General features: G+C 31.2%; 1 protein-coding gene and 1 long non-coding RNA gene across 2 annotated transcripts in view; one reads left to right on the top strand and one right to left on the bottom strand.

Moving 5' to 3' along the window:
* LOC143080610 (uncharacterized) overlaps positions 1-21,813 on the top strand; it is a 191,882-nt gene that overhangs the window by 62,060 nt on the left and 108,009 nt on the right. The gene's annotated exons all lie outside the window — the stretch shown is intronic.
* On the bottom strand, positions 1,796-21,382 carry LOC143059488 (plexin-B3-like). The gene is made up of 11 exons (XM_076233028.1): positions 21,210-21,382; positions 20,898-20,967; positions 17,578-17,781; positions 11,748-11,973; positions 10,599-10,719; positions 7,077-7,148; positions 6,798-6,864; positions 6,074-6,220; positions 4,495-4,651; positions 3,947-4,111; positions 1,796-1,911 (listed from the first exon to the last, which is right to left on the bottom strand). The coding sequence occupies exons 1-11, from the start codon at positions 21,326-21,328 to the stop codon at positions 1,796-1,798; spliced, it is 1,464 nt and encodes a 487-aa protein (XP_076089143.1). The 5' UTR covers positions 21,329-21,382.

Here is a 21,813-nt window from a genome sequence, read left to right as displayed (position 1 = left end):
TAATTATGATGCCATAAACATATCGAAAGTATTGCATTTATCGAAAATCTATTAAAAGAAAAACGTTTAAATGAATTTTACTTGTTCACGTACTAGTGTCTATTGATAGATCCTTAGGTAAAATACCTTATTATCTTTAAATAATATATATTCTAAAAAATGTCTACTGAGAAATACCTTTAAACATAAAGTGAGTGCATCCAAATGGAAACTATTTGGACAGTTTAACCCTACGTTTATTTATGATCGAGATAAACGTTTACATTATGTGTTTATTTTGTTGGATTAAATTGTGAACGTTTTGTGTATATTAAAATATATTTAGCTGTGTGGAAAGACGTGTTTAATGTAAGATTATAAAGATAAATTGTTTAGTCTAAGAAAAGTTGTAAGATTTCCACTGCTATTTTGCTAAATGGGTGCAATTTGGGTACTCGGTGCAATGTGGGTACTTTAGCGTTATATTAATTGCAATATTACGGTGTTAGTATAAGATTCATGCTGTTTATAAAAAAGATCTAATTATTCATTTAATAGATACATGTTTATAAGAAGATGTGGAATGAGTGCCAATGAGACAACTCTCAATCCAAGTCACAATTTGTTAAAGAAAACCATTATAGGTCAAAGTAAGGCCTTCAACAGAGAGCCTTGGCTCACACCGAACAGCAAGCTATAAAGGGCCCCAAAAAATGACTAGTGTAAAACCATTCAAACAAGAAAACCAACGGTCTAATCTATATAAAAAACGAGAAATGAGAAACACTTATGAACCACATCAACAAACGACAACCACGCCAAATTCTTCACCCTAACCTGAAACAATAGTGTAACATCACAACATAGAAAGACACACTATACAATATCTATTGAAATGGTTAATTACATTATCACGTGTTATGAATAATTATTCATAGGTAGCTTTATCTGTCTTTTCATTGATTGCTTTGTAAATAAAATTAGTTACAAAAATCAGGAGATGTGGTATGATTGCCAATGAGACCACTATCCTTAAAGTCAAAATGATTTATTTGTGACTAAAGATCGTATAACTTCAACAATGAGCAAAACACATACTGTTTATTTTAGGTTAATATGTTAATGAGAAGGCAAACAAACCACCCGCAAAATATCCAAGAACAAATAAACATAAATAACTGAATGCATAAAACCAGAACTTAAGGATATGTTTTTGAAATTATAAGCTCTTAAAAATCTCTAGAATTGGTAAATTATGAAGTTCATGTATATAATATTGTACAAGTTATCTCTCGTAAGCATCAGTGGTAGTTTATATTCTAAAACTAAATACATAGCAGCATTTCAATGTACTTACCGAACATGTTTCCTTAGAAAAAATATATTGGATCTGATATATATTCATCATAAAAAAGTACCGAAACAAAAACAAATGAGGTAATAAAACTAAAGATAAATTGTATTTCATTCCTTCCTGTCAATTGTCTTTACTATGACACTGTCGACGCAGTCATGTATATTCTTTAAACATAATAATAAAGATGTGTATGCTTACGGTAATCAAGCAACAATCTTATTTATGTCAAGTTACTAGTATATGAAAATTATTCAATAAATGATTAAGGAACCTTAAAATTCATTAAAAAAAGTGCCTCTCTTATCGTGCAATATCAACATCTTAAAAACAAATGTATAATGCATTTTTGTTTATAATCACAAAATAACTTTTCTACGGAACTTAAATTTGTTGCATGTACTTGAGAGACGCATGAACATAAAGAATTTAATGACGATTTGTATTAAAAAATAAGAGAAGTTAATATACCAAATGCCATTTTTGTATTTCTACCACCTCGCCTTCACCATTGTCAGCCACCAATAATGATATATCTTCAGACGTAACACTTTCTGTTCGAAATCCTTGCGAATTTACTAGTAATAAAAAAAAAAAAAAAAACTGTGTTACAGCATTTTAATTGTTGTTTTAAATTATTTTATAAAATTGCACATGATGTTTCGAATCATATATTTACTGCAGTTCAAGCTGGTATAATACAATACAGTTAGCCATATGTCTTTAGCTAGTCAGTTATACAATGCGAAAACTATTCGAAATCAACTGATGAGCATGTATAAAATTATAGGTCACCATACAACCTTCAACAATGAGCAAAATCCATACTGTATAGCAAGATTAGAAAGACTTCTGCAAGACAAAGGTTTAGACATTTAAAAGGGAAAACCATTTGCCGGATTTATGCCAAATTCATGCCAAACAATCAACGAAAAACAAATTTGGCGAACATCAATAAACATTTAATATTCTACGATTCTCTGCACTCTTAAACAACATTTTCGCTATTTTATCTTAAAGTCATAAGAAACCTCAAATTAAAAAAAAATCATGCATATGTTTTTTATAACTAAATTGATAGTTTTCATTATACAACTTATGTACATATACTTTTTTCTGAGGAAAATTCTTTAATTTGTCCACATTTAGAAGAAGTTTACTTATTTTTAATTGCTTGCTTCCAGGAAGCCATTCAGTGACCTGAGCGTAACCCTCCTCGTAAAAATCCGGTGATCGCAATACGCACGGATCTGTCATTAAAATAAACAATTATCTGATTTTACATGTTAAACACGTGCTCAATACCCATGCTTTTTGTTATGTGTTTACTATAAGGTGACAATCGGTAAACTTCGGCTTTAAAACGCGGCATTTAATGAGCAGCCATATTTGTTAAATCATAACAGAGAGAAAAAAAAATTGACGATTATGCGATATATTTGCGTAAAAAATGATAAAATCGTGCACAGAGTTCTAAGTTTATGATATATACATGCATTGGTTCAAGAATTGGATAAACATTATTTTTCACCACTCACTGGTTTCATATGACTTTAATTGCGAAATTATTGAAAATAAACCCCAAAAGTTCCAAGTTTTCAGTATCGACCTAATCGTCAATTAACATTTTTTGAATGTAAACAAAATTTAACAGCATAAGCCAGTGTGTACAAAGTGTACCTGTGACTTTGAAGTTTTAGTTTTAGTCTCTTTTAATGCAGTTCTAGAATACAACCTCGAAGACCTTCTATTGATCAGTTATATGAATAACAAATTCTTCTATAAATGTATGACTAAAAGGAAATGTAGGGTAGATACATTACTGAAACAGCAACCAACCAATGCAAAAAGACAAAAAAACAAGACATCTAGAGGCTCACTTAAATATAGGCCTTCAACAATACCATATGTCTGATGGCTTATATCAACACGAAGCACAACAAAAAATTCAAATTATAAAAAGATAAAAAGATAAAGCACACAAAGTACCGAAATAGGAGTACTAGCTGCTAATGACAGATTGTTTGAAGCCAATGCAACTAATAAGTAAAGACTGTTTTCCCAGATTAATATTACAATTAGCACACATCATACGGATTTGATGTAAAAATGTCATTAACAACTTGAATACAACATGACCTTGTGCAATGATAAAGTATAAGTATTGAAAGGATAAAGAGCCCTTAGTGTTTGTACTTGTATAGCAATAAATATTTATCTATAATTTCTAATTTATTAAACATAATAAATATTTGTACGGATAAAGATAATATTCAGAGATTTAACTACGATGTTAAATTGATAACCTTTAAGTTTTGCTAAAATATATATGAACTAATCTGTATTCGAATAATATTTATTCAAAGGATAAGTAAGTTTCAATGGATCGTATCTAAATTTCCGGGCTCTTTAAATAAAATCATGTCTGAAGAAGTCTCAAGAAGTTTGTATCAGTATTTCAAGACGCATTATTAAATAGCTGTTTGAACATTAGAAAATAATAGCTGTTAAACAGAGTATCAGTAAAGGAATGGAAAATTTATCAGATTTTTTTTTTCAAAGCAAACGAAATAAAAATTGTTTGAAAATGTATAAATTGATGAAACTATTTACCATAGACATCCTCTTCAACATGAGGCTTGTACATAAGGGCCATTTTACTGTTGTTGTTCACCATATAATGCTTCAAAGTATTTAGACAAACCAGTCCATTGTTTTTTTCACTGGTGTTGTCAATATCATTCAGTGTAAGTTTTCCTGCACTTCCTTCTTGCCATTCTATTATTAGAAAAAAAAAACAACGAGTATTTCGGTGGGCCTCAAATGTAACATACTTAATTTATATAAAGTGATAGGATTTAAAAGGAAAAGGACCGTGACGAAATGCACATTTTCAACATATATATGAGTGAATTTAATTTTAACCATTGATATGTATAGGTTAATTCTACACTTGCTTACGGAAATGATCTATTTCTCATTAAAGTATCAAAAGAGTCTGAGCAATATCCCTAAACACCAAAATAATATTTTTTCTTTGTCGTTTATTCAAAGTTTTGTTAGTATATTTATCTTTCTTTTGCAATGCCTAGAACATTTGTAATCTTGATGCATAAATGTTTTTTTTTAAATGTATTGTAGTTGGGATAATAATTGCGTACCTAAATATAGTTCATCATTGTGCGGTATTTCTGAAGCAGGTTTGTTCTTATAAATCTGCGCACAACATTTCTGTTTGACCTGTGATATTGTATCACAGTCAAGAACTTTAACAGGATAATGCTGGTCACTATTTCCATTCAAATCTATTTGTAATGTCTAAAAAACAAATACATTATCACCTGATGATGATATGCTGAACCAAGCCCGTTCTCCTTTATTAAAAGCATATATTATATTCTCGTTCATTGGACAGGAAATATTTGGCTTTTTGGTAATTATTTATTGGAAAATTAATGTAGTCTTACTTTTTTGAAAGTAAGACAATGCTTCAGAACATAAATAATCAAGTAAGGTATAAAGAAATGTTTTATTAAACAAAATTTTCAAGAAATTTTCATTTTTTTTTCTTTTAAATAGAATTTCAAAGATTTTTCAGATTCACTAAAAATGTAAAAGTCCATAAAGGGGGTTAAAGTTTTTCCAACTCAATAACTGTTAAATATTTTTAGATTACTTAAACAATATATAAATAAGGAGATAGTGTATGATTGTCAATGAGACAAATATCCACCAAAGTGCAAATGAGGTAGATGTAAGCAATTATACGGCCTTCAACAATGAGAAAACCCATACCGTAGTATAGTCGGCTATTAAAGGTTAATAGATCATTGTGTACTAAATTAAAAGAATGAACGTGAAATTACTTTGCGTTTATTCATGTTAATCATGCTTAGTACGATTGTTTCGACATATATACAAATTCATCTTACAAAGTTCATGAAACGTTTTTATTCAGATGTTTGACAACATAAAGTTCTGACCCTTCTGAAGCACTCAAATGCATTAGGTTATTTATCCGGAAGCAGGGAATAGGGCCGTATAGCTCAATCATATATTTTCCTTGGCAGTGTTTAATTGGCTGTAGTTTGAATGTTCATCTGTTTGCTCGAGCTGTTTATTTCTTTGAGTTGTTGTTTGCCCCTTGCTGTCTTCTTAAATGAATGTCCGTCTATAATTGAACTAATGATAATATTACAAATGACGTCAGTATATAAAAATAAGAATATGTGGTATGATTGCCAATGAGACAACGCTCCACAAGAGACCAAATGACACAGAAAAACTATAGGTCACCGTACGGTCTTCAACAATGAGTAAAACCAATACCGCATAGTCAGCTATAAAAGGCCCCGAAATGACGAATGTAAACCAATTCAAACGAGAAAACTAACGGCCTGATTTATTTACAAAATAATGAACGAAAAACAAATATGATATACAGTAACAAACGACAGCCACTGAATTACAGGCTCCTGACGTGGGGCAAAAGTAGATTGTATAGCTTTAAATCCATTTACTTGTGCATAAAAACTGTGAATACCATGCTCTATTATCAATTTGTTTCTGAAACACACTATATTATTCCATCTAAAATGTCCGAAACGTATAAAACATGTCTGAAACGCATAACATTGATGAAAATAATCTGTGTTCAGTCTTTTATGATCTAACTGAACAACATTGGCGGTTTAAATAAAAAAAAATGGATTACTAGCGGGTGACTGATATTTTTCTTACAAGATTTTGATGTTCGATCCGCATTTTCAATAGCTTCTCTTCTGCAATGGTATTCTTTGAACTACCAGTTAGTGCATCAATTGGTCCCATTTCTGTAATTGTCTGAACTGCTTTGTATAACATAAACAGTTGCATACCGCTGTGTGACTGTAATTATGTAATTCAAATCGGTTATTCATATGTAAATGACAAAAGGAATTGAGTTAAAATATCTTGCATTTCATTTCAATACTTCAATTTTGAAAATTTAATTTAATGAAATATACGTAGAAATGATTATTATTATCAAGTTCGGATCTTCTGATTGAAATCATGAATAATATAATCACGAGTTATATATATTTAATATATAAATATTCATAAAACAATACATTCCTGCAATAATAAATTAATATGTTACATATTTGATAGTGGATAATTTAATATTCAATACATTTTGGTCAATGTTTAGCAGGTAATGCTTTGGTACTGACATACTTTGTAAAATATTATTCTAAAATTCACCGTTGAAAATTCAGAAATTAAATAACGAAGGTTCCAATTTCCTCAGGCAAAGTTGACTTTAGATGAAATTGGTAATTTCTATGTCCTTTTTTGTAGCATATCCTTGCGTTTCTACGTATTTATACATCTCTACCTTTTAAATGATGAAGATTAATCTGGACAAAAAAGCTTTAAACGCACAAATTTATAAACGGTACTTTTCATTTGGAACACTACATACAGTTAAGTGTCTAAACAGTCCAATCTGTAACCAATTTACCATCAACCTCAGGACAATAGAATCAAACCTACAAATGAAGCAATCAATGATAAATAATATTGGAAATATTTCATTTAAACCATATATTTAATTTCATTTAAACCATATATCTATTTATATGATAGGAAAGTATTATTCATCAATTATAAAAGTTAATATTTATTTTTTGTAGATAATTTAAAAGATTTTATGCAAATATATTATAAAACTAAACTTACTAGTTTACTCTAATAGAGTTACCTTCTGAATAATACTTTTTGTTGTTTTTTAGTTGATGACCGAATCATATCTTCCAACAAACAATGAACCAAACTACAAAATTCAAAAGAAAATAAATAAAACCAGTATGACTAAACGAGGTCATTCTAGAAACTAAACAGATGATGACAAGGGGAGATAAAAGCATAGACAGACAGCACCATAGATAAAATAAAAATGTAAAAAAAATAATTGTCGAAACAATACCACACAAACAATATAAGTTGAGTATCACGAGTCCCGCAAAACGGGTTGTAATATAGCATGCTTTGAAACGGTTAGCATTTTCCACAAAAGTGACACTCGTCGTGTTACTCTAGAATTGTTGAAACCCATTGCTCACATTATCACAACTCATATTGAACTATATCAACGAAAATAGACAACCCTCAAAACAAGAAATATGATCGTAAAACTGTGCCTAAGAGAATTAAAAGGACAGTAAAGTGTGCTGACTATTTACTATTACATCTTAAACTTATATCATGAAACTGGAAAACGGCATGAATGAATTACATGTTTAATGGGTAAGATCGGGATTGTAATTGGGAAATATGATAGATATATATCGATGAAATTCTAAACGGCAAAAAGTATAAAAACACATCTGAATCAAACCATCTATATCAATTTGTATCACTGAACAAAATATAATATCTTTAAGTTGCACAGTCTTTTTAAAGCATGTCTTCTTTCTTACATGAACACTTTCATTATAATATAATATATAAAAACAGTAAAGAACTTAAAATAAACTCACTCAAATAAGAGTCTCATATTTCCGAGCATTGAAATCGACAAAAGTGAGGAAAAATGAGCCCTGAAATATATACAATTACGACTTATTGAATATCCATTTTCAAAATTATGTACGACATACTTATATAAAAAATCATTAAACTATTAAGCAAAACTGACATCATTTTATTTTAAATGAGGTTGTCGTGTTGGTATGCTGAATAGGTAATTCAAAAGGAAGCAAGAGTGTTTACCGTGCTTAGTAACATGAAACTAGAGGCTCTAAAGAGCCTGTGTCGCTCACCTGTATTTTTTTATGCTTTGGAAATCATGTAAAATAAGGTTAAAATCATAGTTTATAGTATTATATCTAAGATAATAGCAAAAAACAGCAAAATTTCCGTAAAATTACTAACTCAGGGGCAGCAACCTAACAACTGGTTGTCAGCATTGTCTGAAAATTACAGGGCAGATATATCTAAATCTGATGAGCATTTTTGCCACCAGTCAGGTTTGGTCTAAATGCTTCAGTTTCAGAGATATTAACCAAAAACTGCATTTTACCCTATGTACTATTTTTAGCCATGTCTGCCATCATGGTTCACAGGCAGGGTCATCGGACACATTTTTAAAACTAGATACTCTTATGATGATTGTGGACAAGTTTGGTTACATTTGTCTTTGTAGTTTCAGAGGAGATTGAAGGTTTTTGTAAAAGATTACAAAAATTTAAGAAGAATTGGTAAAATTTACTATAAAGGGCAATAACTCCTTAAGGGGTCAACTGACCATTTTGGTCATGTTGACTTATTTGTAGATCTTACTTTGCTGAACATTATTGCTGTTTACAGTTTATCTCTATCTATAATAATATTCAAGATAATAACCCAAAACGGCAAAATTTCCTTAAAATTACCAATGAAGGGGTAGCAACCCAACAACCGGTTGTCCGATTCATCTGAAAATTTCAAGGCAGATAGATGTTGAATTGATACACAATGTTTACCATGTCAGATTTGCTCTAATTGCTTTGGTTTCAGAGTTATAAGCCAAAATCTACATTTTACCCCTATGTTCTATTTTTAGCCATGGCGGCCATCTTTGTTGGCTGGCTTGGTCACCGGACACATTTTTTAAACCAGATACCCAAATAATGATTGTGGCCAAGTTTAGGTAAATTTGGTTCAGTAGTTTCAGAGGAGAAGATTACAAAAAATTAAGAAAAATTGGTAAAATTGACTATAAAGGGCAATTACTCCTTAAGGGGTCAACTGACCATTTTGGTCTATTGACTTATTTGTAGATCTTACTTTGCTGAACATTACTGCTGTTTATACACAATGTTTACCATGTCAGATTTGCTCTAAATGCTTTGGTTTTAGAGTTATAAGCCAAAATCTACATTTTACCCCTATGTTCTATTTGTAGCCATGGCGGCCATCTTGGTTGGCTGGCCAAGTCAACGGACACATTTTAAAACTAGATACCCCAATGATGATTGTGGCCAAGTTTGGTTCAATTTGACCCAGTAGTTTCAGAGGAGAAAATTTTTGTAAAAAGTTAACAGACGACGACGGACGACGGACGCAAAGTGATGAGAAAAGCTCACTTGGCCCTTCGGGCCAGGTGAGCTAAAAAAAGGAAAAGGAAACACAAATCATGATGCGTTGGCGTTTAACACTAAAATGTACTCAGTATTCTGACCGACTACCATTTCCGTTTATTTGTAATACATTTGGCTCTAAGAGCACAAGTGGCAACAGTGAACTATCCTGCTATGAAATTATCATTGATAAAACTTACCACGGTGTGTAGTAGTAATGATTAGATAACATATAGATTGCTAATCATCAATTATTATAATTTGTATAAAGGTCAATAACAAACAAATATAATATATCATTATTACTTTTCTTGCATTGTAAGCATATTTGGTCTATCTAACGTTTGGATGAGTGACTTTAGGAAAAGCTTGTTCGACAACAATATTTCGAATTTTTCCATTGCACTTCTTATTATGGGGTTTCTTTCATTTGATATCTGAAATAAGAAGAACATTTTCTACAGTTTAACAATTTCATTCAAAAACTATAAGTTTGACTGCTCAAAGAATAAAAGTATGAATTGGATTGCCCATTATAAAATTTAGTATGTGACGGTGTGTACAACATCATATGATGTGGAAAGTAAAACTGAAAACTTACGGCATACATTGGTGAAGTCCGTTTTGCTCAGTGATTTTGTTTTCTATGTTTTGATATTGTTGTTTTTCTTTCGTCCTTTTTTGGCCATGTATTGATGTTCTCTAACGAAGCTGTCCACTATTGATTTGTAAACACAAGGATACAATATATTTGAAATATATAGTCAAACATACCATTAGTTTGCAACTGTTAATTCGTTTAAAGTTTCAGAAAGAAAAATAATGTTGCGTTTGTTTGTATGCTATTTAATCAAGAACTTATTAATAACATTACCTTTTTACCACTGATGAAAACAGAAATAATTGTTGTAAGCAATTCAAATAATGTAACAGATAACTAAAGTATGAAAAATCTATTTAACCTGTAGAATTTTCAAACATGTAAAACATTGTCGACGAATGAAAACAAGCAACGTTAAGCTTTATATATTTAGTACACCCTCATATAACTAGTAAGTAATTATGTACATATATCACAACTAATATATTTAAAATGTTTTATTTTTGAAAACAGACAATGTAGTGTGAATTTTACCTCTAAATCGTGAAGCAATGGGTTAGACATATTATCTTGGTTTGGAAAGAGTAGATGAAGAATATAGGTTTGATAATCTAAAAATGGTACTCTTGCAGTAACGAGGTCAGATTTTATGTCTCTAATATTCATCTGAGCATCAGCAAATTCTATAAAAAAAAGTATCATAAGAAGTATAAAGGATTTTGTTATTGTGAAGTAATACTATTAGGTCAGTACCAGGAAATACCAGCAGAGCAAGATTCACAATGAAGAATGGATGCAAATTTGACCTTTAATGGATTTAGTTATTATTTTATGTTCTTTTTGGTCATATAGCTCTACAACGGTTTTGGTTCTTATACATGCTTGTGTTTCAAATATTCGGCATTGGGCATTTCTGAAGAAGGTAAATCAAGAAAAGCGCTTCGGACGCATACACTTTGTCAATTGTTATTTTCATTTCTGGACTTGTAAACACCCATCTGATCAGACCTACACACAAAAGTAATTGACGAGAGTAACGACTACCATAGCTTACGGTAATCATAGACAGAACCTCTACCCAAAAATAGGACTGCCACTAGCCTTTTCGCCATAATTTAATCTGAATCAGTACAAACATTCCCATAAAAATGTGCAGTTGTAGATCCGTATAAGAAGTATTTGAGAAATCAATAGAATAAGGTACTAACCTGGACTCCGTTCAGGAATGTTTGGACGAAATATCTTTTTCTGTATTTTTTAAAGATCATTGTACATTTGTTGTTGAAATTCCTGATTTTATACCGGTTGACTATTACTTTTGTTCATTGTTACCATGTTTACTTTTGTTCATAATGATAAACATCTATAAAACGTTTAAATGTTAAAAGCACCATTTACAAAGTACAAACAACACATACAGTTGGATTCAAATGAAAATCAAACATTATTAAATCTTTGGAAGGACCTATAGGACTATAATGCTATTTCTGTCGAACCAAGAATGCATGGATTGTATAAAAAGGTACCTTTATTAATGCAAACTAGACGGTTTGTGTAATACATTTCGGTTTGCACAAGTTTGTACTAAGATAACTGTCATTTCATTTGATTTAGCTATATGTTGATGAACACATGTATGACATACGTTTAGGATGCCAAATTGACCAAAAAAGAATTTATTTTTGCATTAATAGAATAAAGACCAATTCACCTTCTCTACTAGCTTTTCGTATCATTTCTTCCCTTGTTATTAGCTCCATTTTGAATTCTTTGATAGCCTTCTTTTTCTTCTTCTTTAAAACAATTACAGCCAACATTCCTATGACAACAGTTGTAACTAAAGCTGCAGCCAAAAAAACAACTGTGATGCCTAATATATTGACGTCTACTTTGTATTGTAAGTCACCAATGTACATTTTAATATTTCCAACGTTCACCTGTTTGTTTAAATAAGTAAAACATTAGTATATAGGAAAACAATATAGATTAAAATATACTGCTTTTAATTTTGGATACCATAAATGTAGTTACTTCATGAAGCAGCTGTTTAAAGTTATTATTTCTACAGATCCTTCATCAGGTTTCTTAAAACGCTTTGTCTATTTTTGTTGTAAAATTTAAATAAGACAAGACGAAACGAATTACCAAAAAAAAAAAAAATCGAAAGAAATAAAAAAAAACCCATGGTATAAAATAAGAACCGAATTGAAACCGACAAAAATAAACAAAAAAAGAGACTTATGATTGAATAAGCCGAATCACTTAACAAAAGTATGAGTTAACTCATGTGATCCCGAAGGCTAAGCAGTTCCTGTTGTTTTGTACATGACACATAATAATTTGTTGATAAGTATATTTCAGTGATAAGTCAAACCATTTTGTGACTACCACATATCCGTGGGCATCTGTCCAACAGATCCAACAATATTCCATAACTATCCAACACAATATGGTGGCATTCGTTAAACCATTGACCAAACGACTTTTAACAGTATTTAGCTTCATCACATATGCCGCAACCTTCTTTCAGGATTTTTATTTTTATATATATGCAAGTTCTCAAATCGGAGATATATAAGGATTGTATTTCATTTGAACATGTTGAATGTTTGATTGAAAATATTCAAACAAAGTTAGGAGAATTTTCGATGCAAGAAGTATTCTTTGTTTATAGTGACAAATGTATTGTGAGTTCTAATAGACACGCAACAACCACATTTGCTCTCCACAATGAAAAAAAAAAACAATTCATCAAGTAATGAACAAATCGGTCAAACATTTTGTTTACTTGCCATGACAATCACACAAAATCAATATTCTTAGCACCTTTTGAATGTATTCTGATTGAGCAACTTATAAGTTTTAAAATTTGATGATTTTTAACCATTACTACTTATTTCCTCTGTTGCTAAGCGAATATTTACATACAGTTTCTTTCTAGTCACAAACACAATAAGCAGTACAACCAATTTGTGAAAGCTATTCGACATAGGACAAATGTAACAGAAAAAGCTTTAGAAAATGATCAAAATTGATATTATTTAAAAGGTATAGACACCATAACAAAGCATAAAACTATTTGATAAGATACCGTTATGAAGGTAGATAATTAACATTTACATATTCATTTTTTGCATTTTAGTTTTGAAGGAAATAACCTTCATGATCTGGCAAATGTTCAACACAGTGAATGACACATGCATTTTATGAACTTTACTCTCGCACACATCAATTATATATTTCACTTACTAAAACATAAACCATGTCCACATCACTGTTATTAGTCCGAGGTACTGATTTAGGTGGAAAACATGTGATACATTGCATATTTATATCAGTAATGAGGCAACTTCCATCCAAACCAATATGTATACTGTAGTCCTCACGTCGAGCTCCATTTAAAATATGTTTCCCCTATGAAAAAGATTAGAAAAAAACAGTGTTATGCGGTACACGTTTGAGAGAAAACTCTTTATGTTAAAGTTATAGGAAGCAACTCTACCTAAGTATAACATAAATATATATAAACAAAAATTATGAGTCATTATGACCGTATCCGAAGGACATAAGCCCCAAAAAACAGCTACATGTAACATCCCCCTATCAAAACAACATAAAAAACATAAAATAAACTAAGCAGATATACGTTAACATTGTATTTTGTTGTCGAAAATAACGAGTTTGCGAACCAATATAGGATATAAGTGTAACAATGACATATATCGATTGTTTTTTTTTAATCTTTATATACAGCTAATTCATGTTCATTTACTGAGCAAGAACATTTCATCCCTTTGGTTAGTCAACGTAATGAGAGTCTTTTTCTTAGAATTACTTCTTGGGATGTTGCAAAATACTTTTTTTGATTTAAAGATGTTTTATCAAGTATCATCCATTGTAATATGACTTGCTTCTTTCGCTTTGTTAACAACACCGTGATAAAATTCTTGATATATCTATACTTAGCGCAGACTCAGAGATGTACATAATAATGGTTGTTACAATATACCTCCTACGTAATTCCTCATGCATCGTAACCTATGTGCAAACGCTATGCCGATTTCGCTGTGTTAAAAATTGCAATTGAAAAAACATCTACAGAACCTTTATTCTTATTCTGATGCATAGCAAACGGAATTAATGCATTAGAGCTCGGAAAAATGTACAAAATTAAAATAAAATAAAATTCCACGAAATCCCATTACTGCTTTTGGCGCATTGAAGTCATATTTCTAAACATGACGTCATACACATGAAAAAGCCAAAGCTGAAGGTTTTTCCGTTGCGTGAACCCTCCAAATTCGGATAATATTGTATTAAATGGCGTTCTGAGGTAGGTGTTGTTTTATTTTCTGTTTATTGCATTATTCACACATTTACTGATTTCAGCAATTCAACATGGCGGCTCCTTAGTTAAAAAATGTGGATTTGACGTAAGCTAACGAGAAAAAAATGTAAATTAAAAATGGCAGATGTTGGGGTTGAGATTTCAAAGAATTAAACACATTTTTAATAGATTTATTGGATTCTTTAAGCTTTATATAACAAGAGGTAAAATAGATCAGCCACACACACGGCATACCCACCATCGCTTCAGTTGTTTAAATCACCGTCTTTGTCCTATTAGAATCGAAATAATTCATGGAAGCCATATTTTTGTTTTAAATTTGCACATGGCCTTGGTCGTGATATTCGTTAATTTTATCCCTCGCTAACACTCAGGATGAAATTACAAAATATCACGGTCCAGGCCATGTGTAAATTTTAAACAAATCTATGGCTTCCATGAATAATTTCTTAAATATACAACAGAAACATCTGAAACTTGAGTTTTAAAGAAAGAACTATCAACCATTAGGTGAAATTGAGTGTATTAATTTTTCAGAAAAAAATCTTTTAAAATCAAGGGCATATAATTCTATTGAATTTATAAGAACATTTGTTTTTTATTTTTCTAGAAAATAATGCCCGTAACCCCCTATTTTTATTTGATTTTTCGAGAGAAAAGCAATTCTCTCATTGAATTAAAAAAACATCTATCGGTTATTGTTTCCCCAATATTGAAAAATTAAGTTTCCTTTATACAACAGATATATAATAACTGTGATTTTGTTTATTTCAATGTATTTTAACGAAAAAACAAGATCCGTGACCCCCAGTTTTTATTTTTAAATTTAAAAGAACTTTAACCCAGATGTCTTATACAAGTTTTAGAACAAGATGCTGTCAGAGCGTCAGCAACCCCATTCATGTCCAGTGCACGATGATTTATCAATATTGTAGACATTGCAATATCTACAATGTTAACACGATATTGTGTCAAAATTGTTTACATTGTTTGAACCCTTATATATTGTTGACATCGTTGACATCGTTAACATCGCGATTTATACAATCTAGAAAATATATTGTGTTTACATTGTTGACATCGCGATGTATACAATATTAACACGATGTTGTGTCAACATCGTATACGTTGTTTCAACCCTTACATATTGTTTACATCGTTTACATCGTTAACATCGCGATGTATACAATGTTAACACGATGTAGTGTCAACATCGTATACATTGGTTCAACCCTTAATACTGTTTACCTCGTTGACATCGTTAACATCGCGATGTATACAATGTTAACACGATGTTGTGTCAACATTGTATACATTGTTTGAACTCTTATATATTGTTTACATTGTTGACATCGTTAACATCGCGATGTATACAATGTTAACACGATGTTGTATCAACATCGTTTACATTGTCTTAACTCTTATATATTGTTTACATCGTTGACATCGTTAACATTGCGATGTGTACAATGTTAACACGATGTTGTGTCAACATCGCTTACATTGTCTTAACTCTTATATATTGTTTTCATCGTTGATATCGTAAACATCGTAATGTATACAATGTTAAAAATATTTTGTGTTTACATTGTTTACATCGCCATATAAACTATGTTGAAACTATTTCAGAGCTAGAAAATCACATTTTTTTAAAAAGATTTGATGTTAAAAAAACACATAAAAATGCAAACTATATACATGTAATTGACAAACTTCATTGAATAATTATTATATAAATAAATAAAAAACTTTTTTTATATATTGTCAACATCACAATGCATACGATGTGAACGATGTAAATACAAAGGTATAGACTTGGTACACATTATTTATGTTGACGATGTAAATGATGTATAAACGATATTGTCAACATCACGATGTACACGATGTTAACGATGTAAACAGATAGTTATAGAGTCGATATACAAAATAAACACGATGTTGACACGATATTGTCAACATTGCGATGTATACGATGGGAACGATGAAAACACAAAGATAAAGACTTGGTTCACAACATCTATACGATGTTGACGATGTAAAAAAGATATTGTCAACGTCACGATGTATACGATGTGAACGATGTAAACAGGAAGGTATGGAGTCTATATTCAACATAAACACGATGTTGACACGATATTGTTAACATCACGATGTATACGATGTGAACGATGTAAACACACAAAGATTAAGACTTGGTTCACAACATTTATACAATGTTGGCAATGTAAAAACGATATTGTCAACATCACGATGTATACAATGTGAACGATGTAAACACAAAAGTAAAAACTTGGTTCACAACATCTATACAATGTTGACATTTATTTGTGTCCTGGCATTTTTCAATATCACAAGAACCATAACTGATGAACGGTGAAAGTGGAAATCGTCAATATCAAATTTGACCTCCAGTACTGTCATCAGTAACAACATATTTAAAATTTTAAAAGGTTGAACAGTTCAAGAGTAAATGCACGGACATGACTGAAAACGCCATTTTTCAATCTTTTCAAGAACCATAAATCCTGAACGTTAAAAGTCAAAATTGTCATGTACTTGACCTCCATTTTGTCATCAGTAACAACATATTAAAATGTTAAAAGCTTTGGTTGAACAGTGCATGAGTAAATGCATGGACACGACTGGAAACGCCATTTTTCAATCTTTCAAGAACCATAACTCCTGAACGGTAAAAGTCAAAATCCTCATTATTGAACTTGACCTCCATGTTGTTGTCAGTAACAACATAACAAAATGTTAAGAGCTTTAGTTGAACGGTTCATGAGTAAATGCACGGACAACATTTGGCTGTCGCCCGCCCGGCCGCCTAACCGACCGCCCGACCGACCGACCGCCGTACATTCCCAAATCAATAACCGACATTGTCAAAAAAAATTTTAAAACTTTATCTTAATCATTTATGTGTGTTGTTTTGTAGATTGTTGTCTGTCTGTTTGTTTGTGAATTCACCATTTTCGTTGGAAAAAAACTCATCTATACTCGGTTAACTCTTAAAAACATGGACTTTTGATAATCATTTAAATGACTTTTTATAAAGATTTGTAAGAAGCCATTTATTATATGATTGACCAAACGAAATGCTTACACATTGGAATAAAGATCATGGAAACGTGATACATTGTAGCGTCATTTATTCACGTCAACAAACTACTTAATTTCCAAACCTCACCTTTATTTGAATAGCTGACTCCTTGTCATACTCATATAGGCCTTCAAATTTTTTAAATGTAGGATCGTCCACATATTCTATGGTGACTGGAAGTATCAATCCATCAAACTTTACAATAATAGTTTGGCTGTCAGGCTGATTCTTTAATTTTGGTGGCGTTTCACAGACAGCTGAGTTATCTGTTGGTACGTCGCATGGTTTATCCTATTGAACAATGTTTGATGAATAAAATAGTGAAAAGGGAAAAACATATTTTTTTCTTCCAGATTCAATATTTCAAATTTCATTTAGGCGTGTGTGTATCTGACTTGATAAGATAAAACAGTTTTATCTCAATTTGAAAAAAAGACGATTTCACAATCAGAGGTACATGTGTAAACATGGTAAACTATGAACTGAAAAGCATTATTCTAGCGGGACTAAGAGAAGAAAAATAATGAACGTATCATGTCATAAGTTTTTAATGTTCTGTCAAACAATTGGTGAATCGTTGTAGTGTGTTTATTTCTCAAATAACTTTTGACAACGACCCTAAGTTTCAACCAAACAGAATCTTATACTTTTTCCTGTTTTATCATGTCCCTGGCTATAACCTTTCTTTTTCTTTTTGTAAAAAATACGAAAGGCAGTGAAACTTTTGCCCAAGTTGGCATCGGTTTGTTTGTACGGGATGTATTATTTCACAGCCACCTTCAGTCAGAAAATGGACGTTAGATCCGATGGCACATATAAAGAGCAAAGGGAACAACTCTCCGCAGGTGGTCCGCAGGTAGCCTGTTGCAAGGCACGATTTGTGCCGCGATCCAACTTACCATTGTTCTTCAAGTAGTCGTCTAAACTCCTCGCCAATCATCCCACTTTACAGAACCTACCTTTTGTTTTAATTTATTTTAGTTTCTCGTCCTGCATGTGCATGAGGTAATTACCTCTAGACTTAAGCAATCAACAATAATACAGGCTAACAATTGATATTTTTTACCTGCATAGAATAAAATATTACATAATATGTAAATGTCATCAAATATTATATAATATGTAAGTGCGATTACTTAATATGTATTTGTCATGATTCTTATCATACTTTATGAATTAAAATTTCATGATTTAATAAAACTCACAATTATAGGATGCGCTCAATTTTTTAAAACAAAACAATCGATTGTTTTACTCATTTTTTGTGTTTAACGCCATTTTAAGTACACTTGGGTATATCATGGCATCAGTGTTTATTGGTGGAGGGAGCTGGGGTACTCGGTGGGAATCGCAAACCTTTGACCGAACAACTAGCAAATGCCGATTTCAGCAGAACTATCATATATTCAAGGAAGTCAAAACAAAACTGTGACTTGAAAATTTTACATTTGATTAAACCATTATTGTGACGTCAGCCTATTCGTTTACCGTGGATTCTTTTTCTAGAATCAACGCTTTCTAAATCTGATGATTAAAAGGATTCACCAAATTATATTCAATTGTTTCCTTTGTATGCATAATTTCATTAAACTTGAATTAACAAATTTACTGATTTCTGTTCACTAGTGGAATTGATTCAAATAAACTCATCATAGATACCAGGATTAATACTTCCCTTTAATTTGTAATTTTTACATGCCTTCACTGGGAATCGAACCCCTCCTTCAAATCTGTTATGTGTGACTGACATCAATACATGACGAAACCTCGCGGCTACTAATGGTCGGCAATTGAAATGTCTAGTTTATATATATATATATATATAAATGGACATATAATACACATCGGTACAACGAACACACAGGGCTTTTACCTTAAAATTTATGTATACATAATAGACAATCGTATAGTTTAAGTTGGTAGCCGCGATGTTAACAAGGTTAAGATCAATGAGTTAAAGAGTCCAATTTAAGGTAGAGACTTGTTGGTTTAGGTTCGAATCCCTGTATTCTCTTTGTTGTCCCTATTCTTGATTTTTTCCGTTTTTCCTATTTTGTATGTTCCTGTGGAAATTTGTTTAATAATAGCGGGTTTTCCCGTTTCTTTTTGGACTATAATGGAGTATTTCACATATTTGAAAAGAGAATGATCACATTCAATTTGTTCATTTTTGGTTTTCCGACGTAGTCGATATAGTTTCGGTTTGTGCCCTTTGAACTTAAGGACGCTTAACTATGGCAACAGAATACGCATGCTCGAAAATCCTTTCTGTGATCGGACAAAATGCTGTCATGGTGGGTGATTTGGTTGTGTTTGGAAAAAAAAACGTTTCGTTAATTATATCGTGATGGAAAGCAAGTGAAAAACTATAAATATTTGAACTAGATCTTACAAAGATTAATATTTTGATTAAAATAATTGTTTCTCCAATAGCTCTTTGCATCCGTGACAGCTGTTTATTCGGGAAAATTATATAATTTTTAATGTAAACTTTGTTGTACGAACGTACATGACTTTTAGAACGCACCTACGCATGTGAGATTTCCGCGGGGTTTTGGTGAATGTAAACAGAAAGATACGAGGACCGAGAATACTGAACACAAACAGAGAAAACATTATTTATAAATCTGTGTGCTTCTGAAGGTTATCGAAATGATAGTTTTAAACATATACTCAAATTTAAATACGTCGGATATCTTTTTTAAAGATAGTTCTTGTTATAAATATAGTATGCTATAATATGTTTTACTACATATCTTTACAAATGTTTATTCGCAAATCCCTATACGAGTTAATCGTGATGTGCCTATAATTAGGCTTCTTGGTAGAATTTTCGGTAGCACACTTATTATATATTCTTAGAAATCAGTTCGTATTTGTCTTATTTTGTAAATTACGGGTGCTATACAGATGCCTGATCATTTAAAGACAGAAGTGTTATATTATATTTGTATTTCGCTAACCAATTAATTGTGAACTTATCAATGCATCGCTGAACATGAACACATGGTTATTTGAACTCACTTACAATACCTACTATTTAAGAAAAGGCTTTTAATTTTGAAAAGACATTAACACAATAGTTTAAGTCAGAGATAAAACGAATAAGCGTTGATTCATGAAAAACAAACCATTCGCCCTCCAGGCTCATGGTTTCTTTTTTAAGAATCAACGCTTATTCATTGTATCTATAATACATAAACTACGAAAACTTATTAATAAACAGATTTTGATATATGAATAATTAAAGATAATTCATATTATTTTGCAGAACGAAATAACTTTCCATATTTCTTTTTTTTCGAACTAAACATTTCTATACCGCACTTCGTCAATTGTAACGTTCATAATCTGCAAAACAAAATAATAAAATAAGGATGACCTCAATGTTGACTTTTGGTACTTACCACTCTTTCAACAGTTATCTCGCCTACATTGTTGAAACCTTCACCGTGAATTGTAAATGTTGCTCCTCCACTAAAGAAACAAAATTTTTTTTTCTCAGCAAATCTTATAAGTTGTTACAATTTTCAAATGCGTATGTAAAATGAATTGATTTTCAAAGCTACATGATATCACTTATTGCGTCATTCCGCTATTTTACCAGAAATATGTGGTATTAACCTCAAGAAGTCAGTAATCCAATTCCAATTAAATCATTTACTAATGCCTTTTATCGTTTAATTCATAATAGATCTAAATACTTTAAGTGTCCTTACCTCTGCTGAACTTTGTGTGATTTATTTGAATTATCAAATGTTGGGTCTGCTAAATATTCAAACGTTCCGTTAAGTGTTAAAATTGTCAAGTCGTCAATTATAACATTTAACAGTGTCATATTTCGAGGTCTGTCTGATTTGCCAGTTTTGCACTTGATATAGTATAAACTGGAGGTATTTTGCAATGCACTGTGAGAAACAGAAAAAAGATTATAGATTTAATTATATAGTTTAAGCATGCATTAGGAAAAAACGCCAATATGTTAGACTAGACATTTAAAAACAAAGCAGAACACTTAAGATTCAAAACCTGTTTTTTTTCTCTCGATTGAGCATCTGTCTATTTTCTGTATTATTTCAGAGTTGGTTCGTTTTCTCAAAACGTCTGTCCACCCAACTGCTTAATCTTATGTGATATATTGCGTACATGTACATCTGTAAAGCTTTAACCACAGGTCAAAGCACATAATGTCTTGTAAGCAAAGCTGAAGATTCTTACACATTTGCAAAACTTCATTGCAATACTCGTTTGGATAAGAGATAGTACACTAAAGGCTTGTTTTAAGTCAATGCTAGAATACACCGCGTTTAATTTTTTGTCGAT

The sequence above is a fragment of the Mytilus galloprovincialis genome, chromosome 1 (assembly GCF_965363235.1).
Source record: "Mytilus galloprovincialis chromosome 1, xbMytGall1.hap1.1, whole genome shotgun sequence".
Classification (NCBI taxonomy): domain Eukaryota; kingdom Metazoa; phylum Mollusca; class Bivalvia; order Mytilida; family Mytilidae; genus Mytilus; species Mytilus galloprovincialis.
This window is presented reverse-complemented; position numbering and strand designations above follow the sequence as displayed.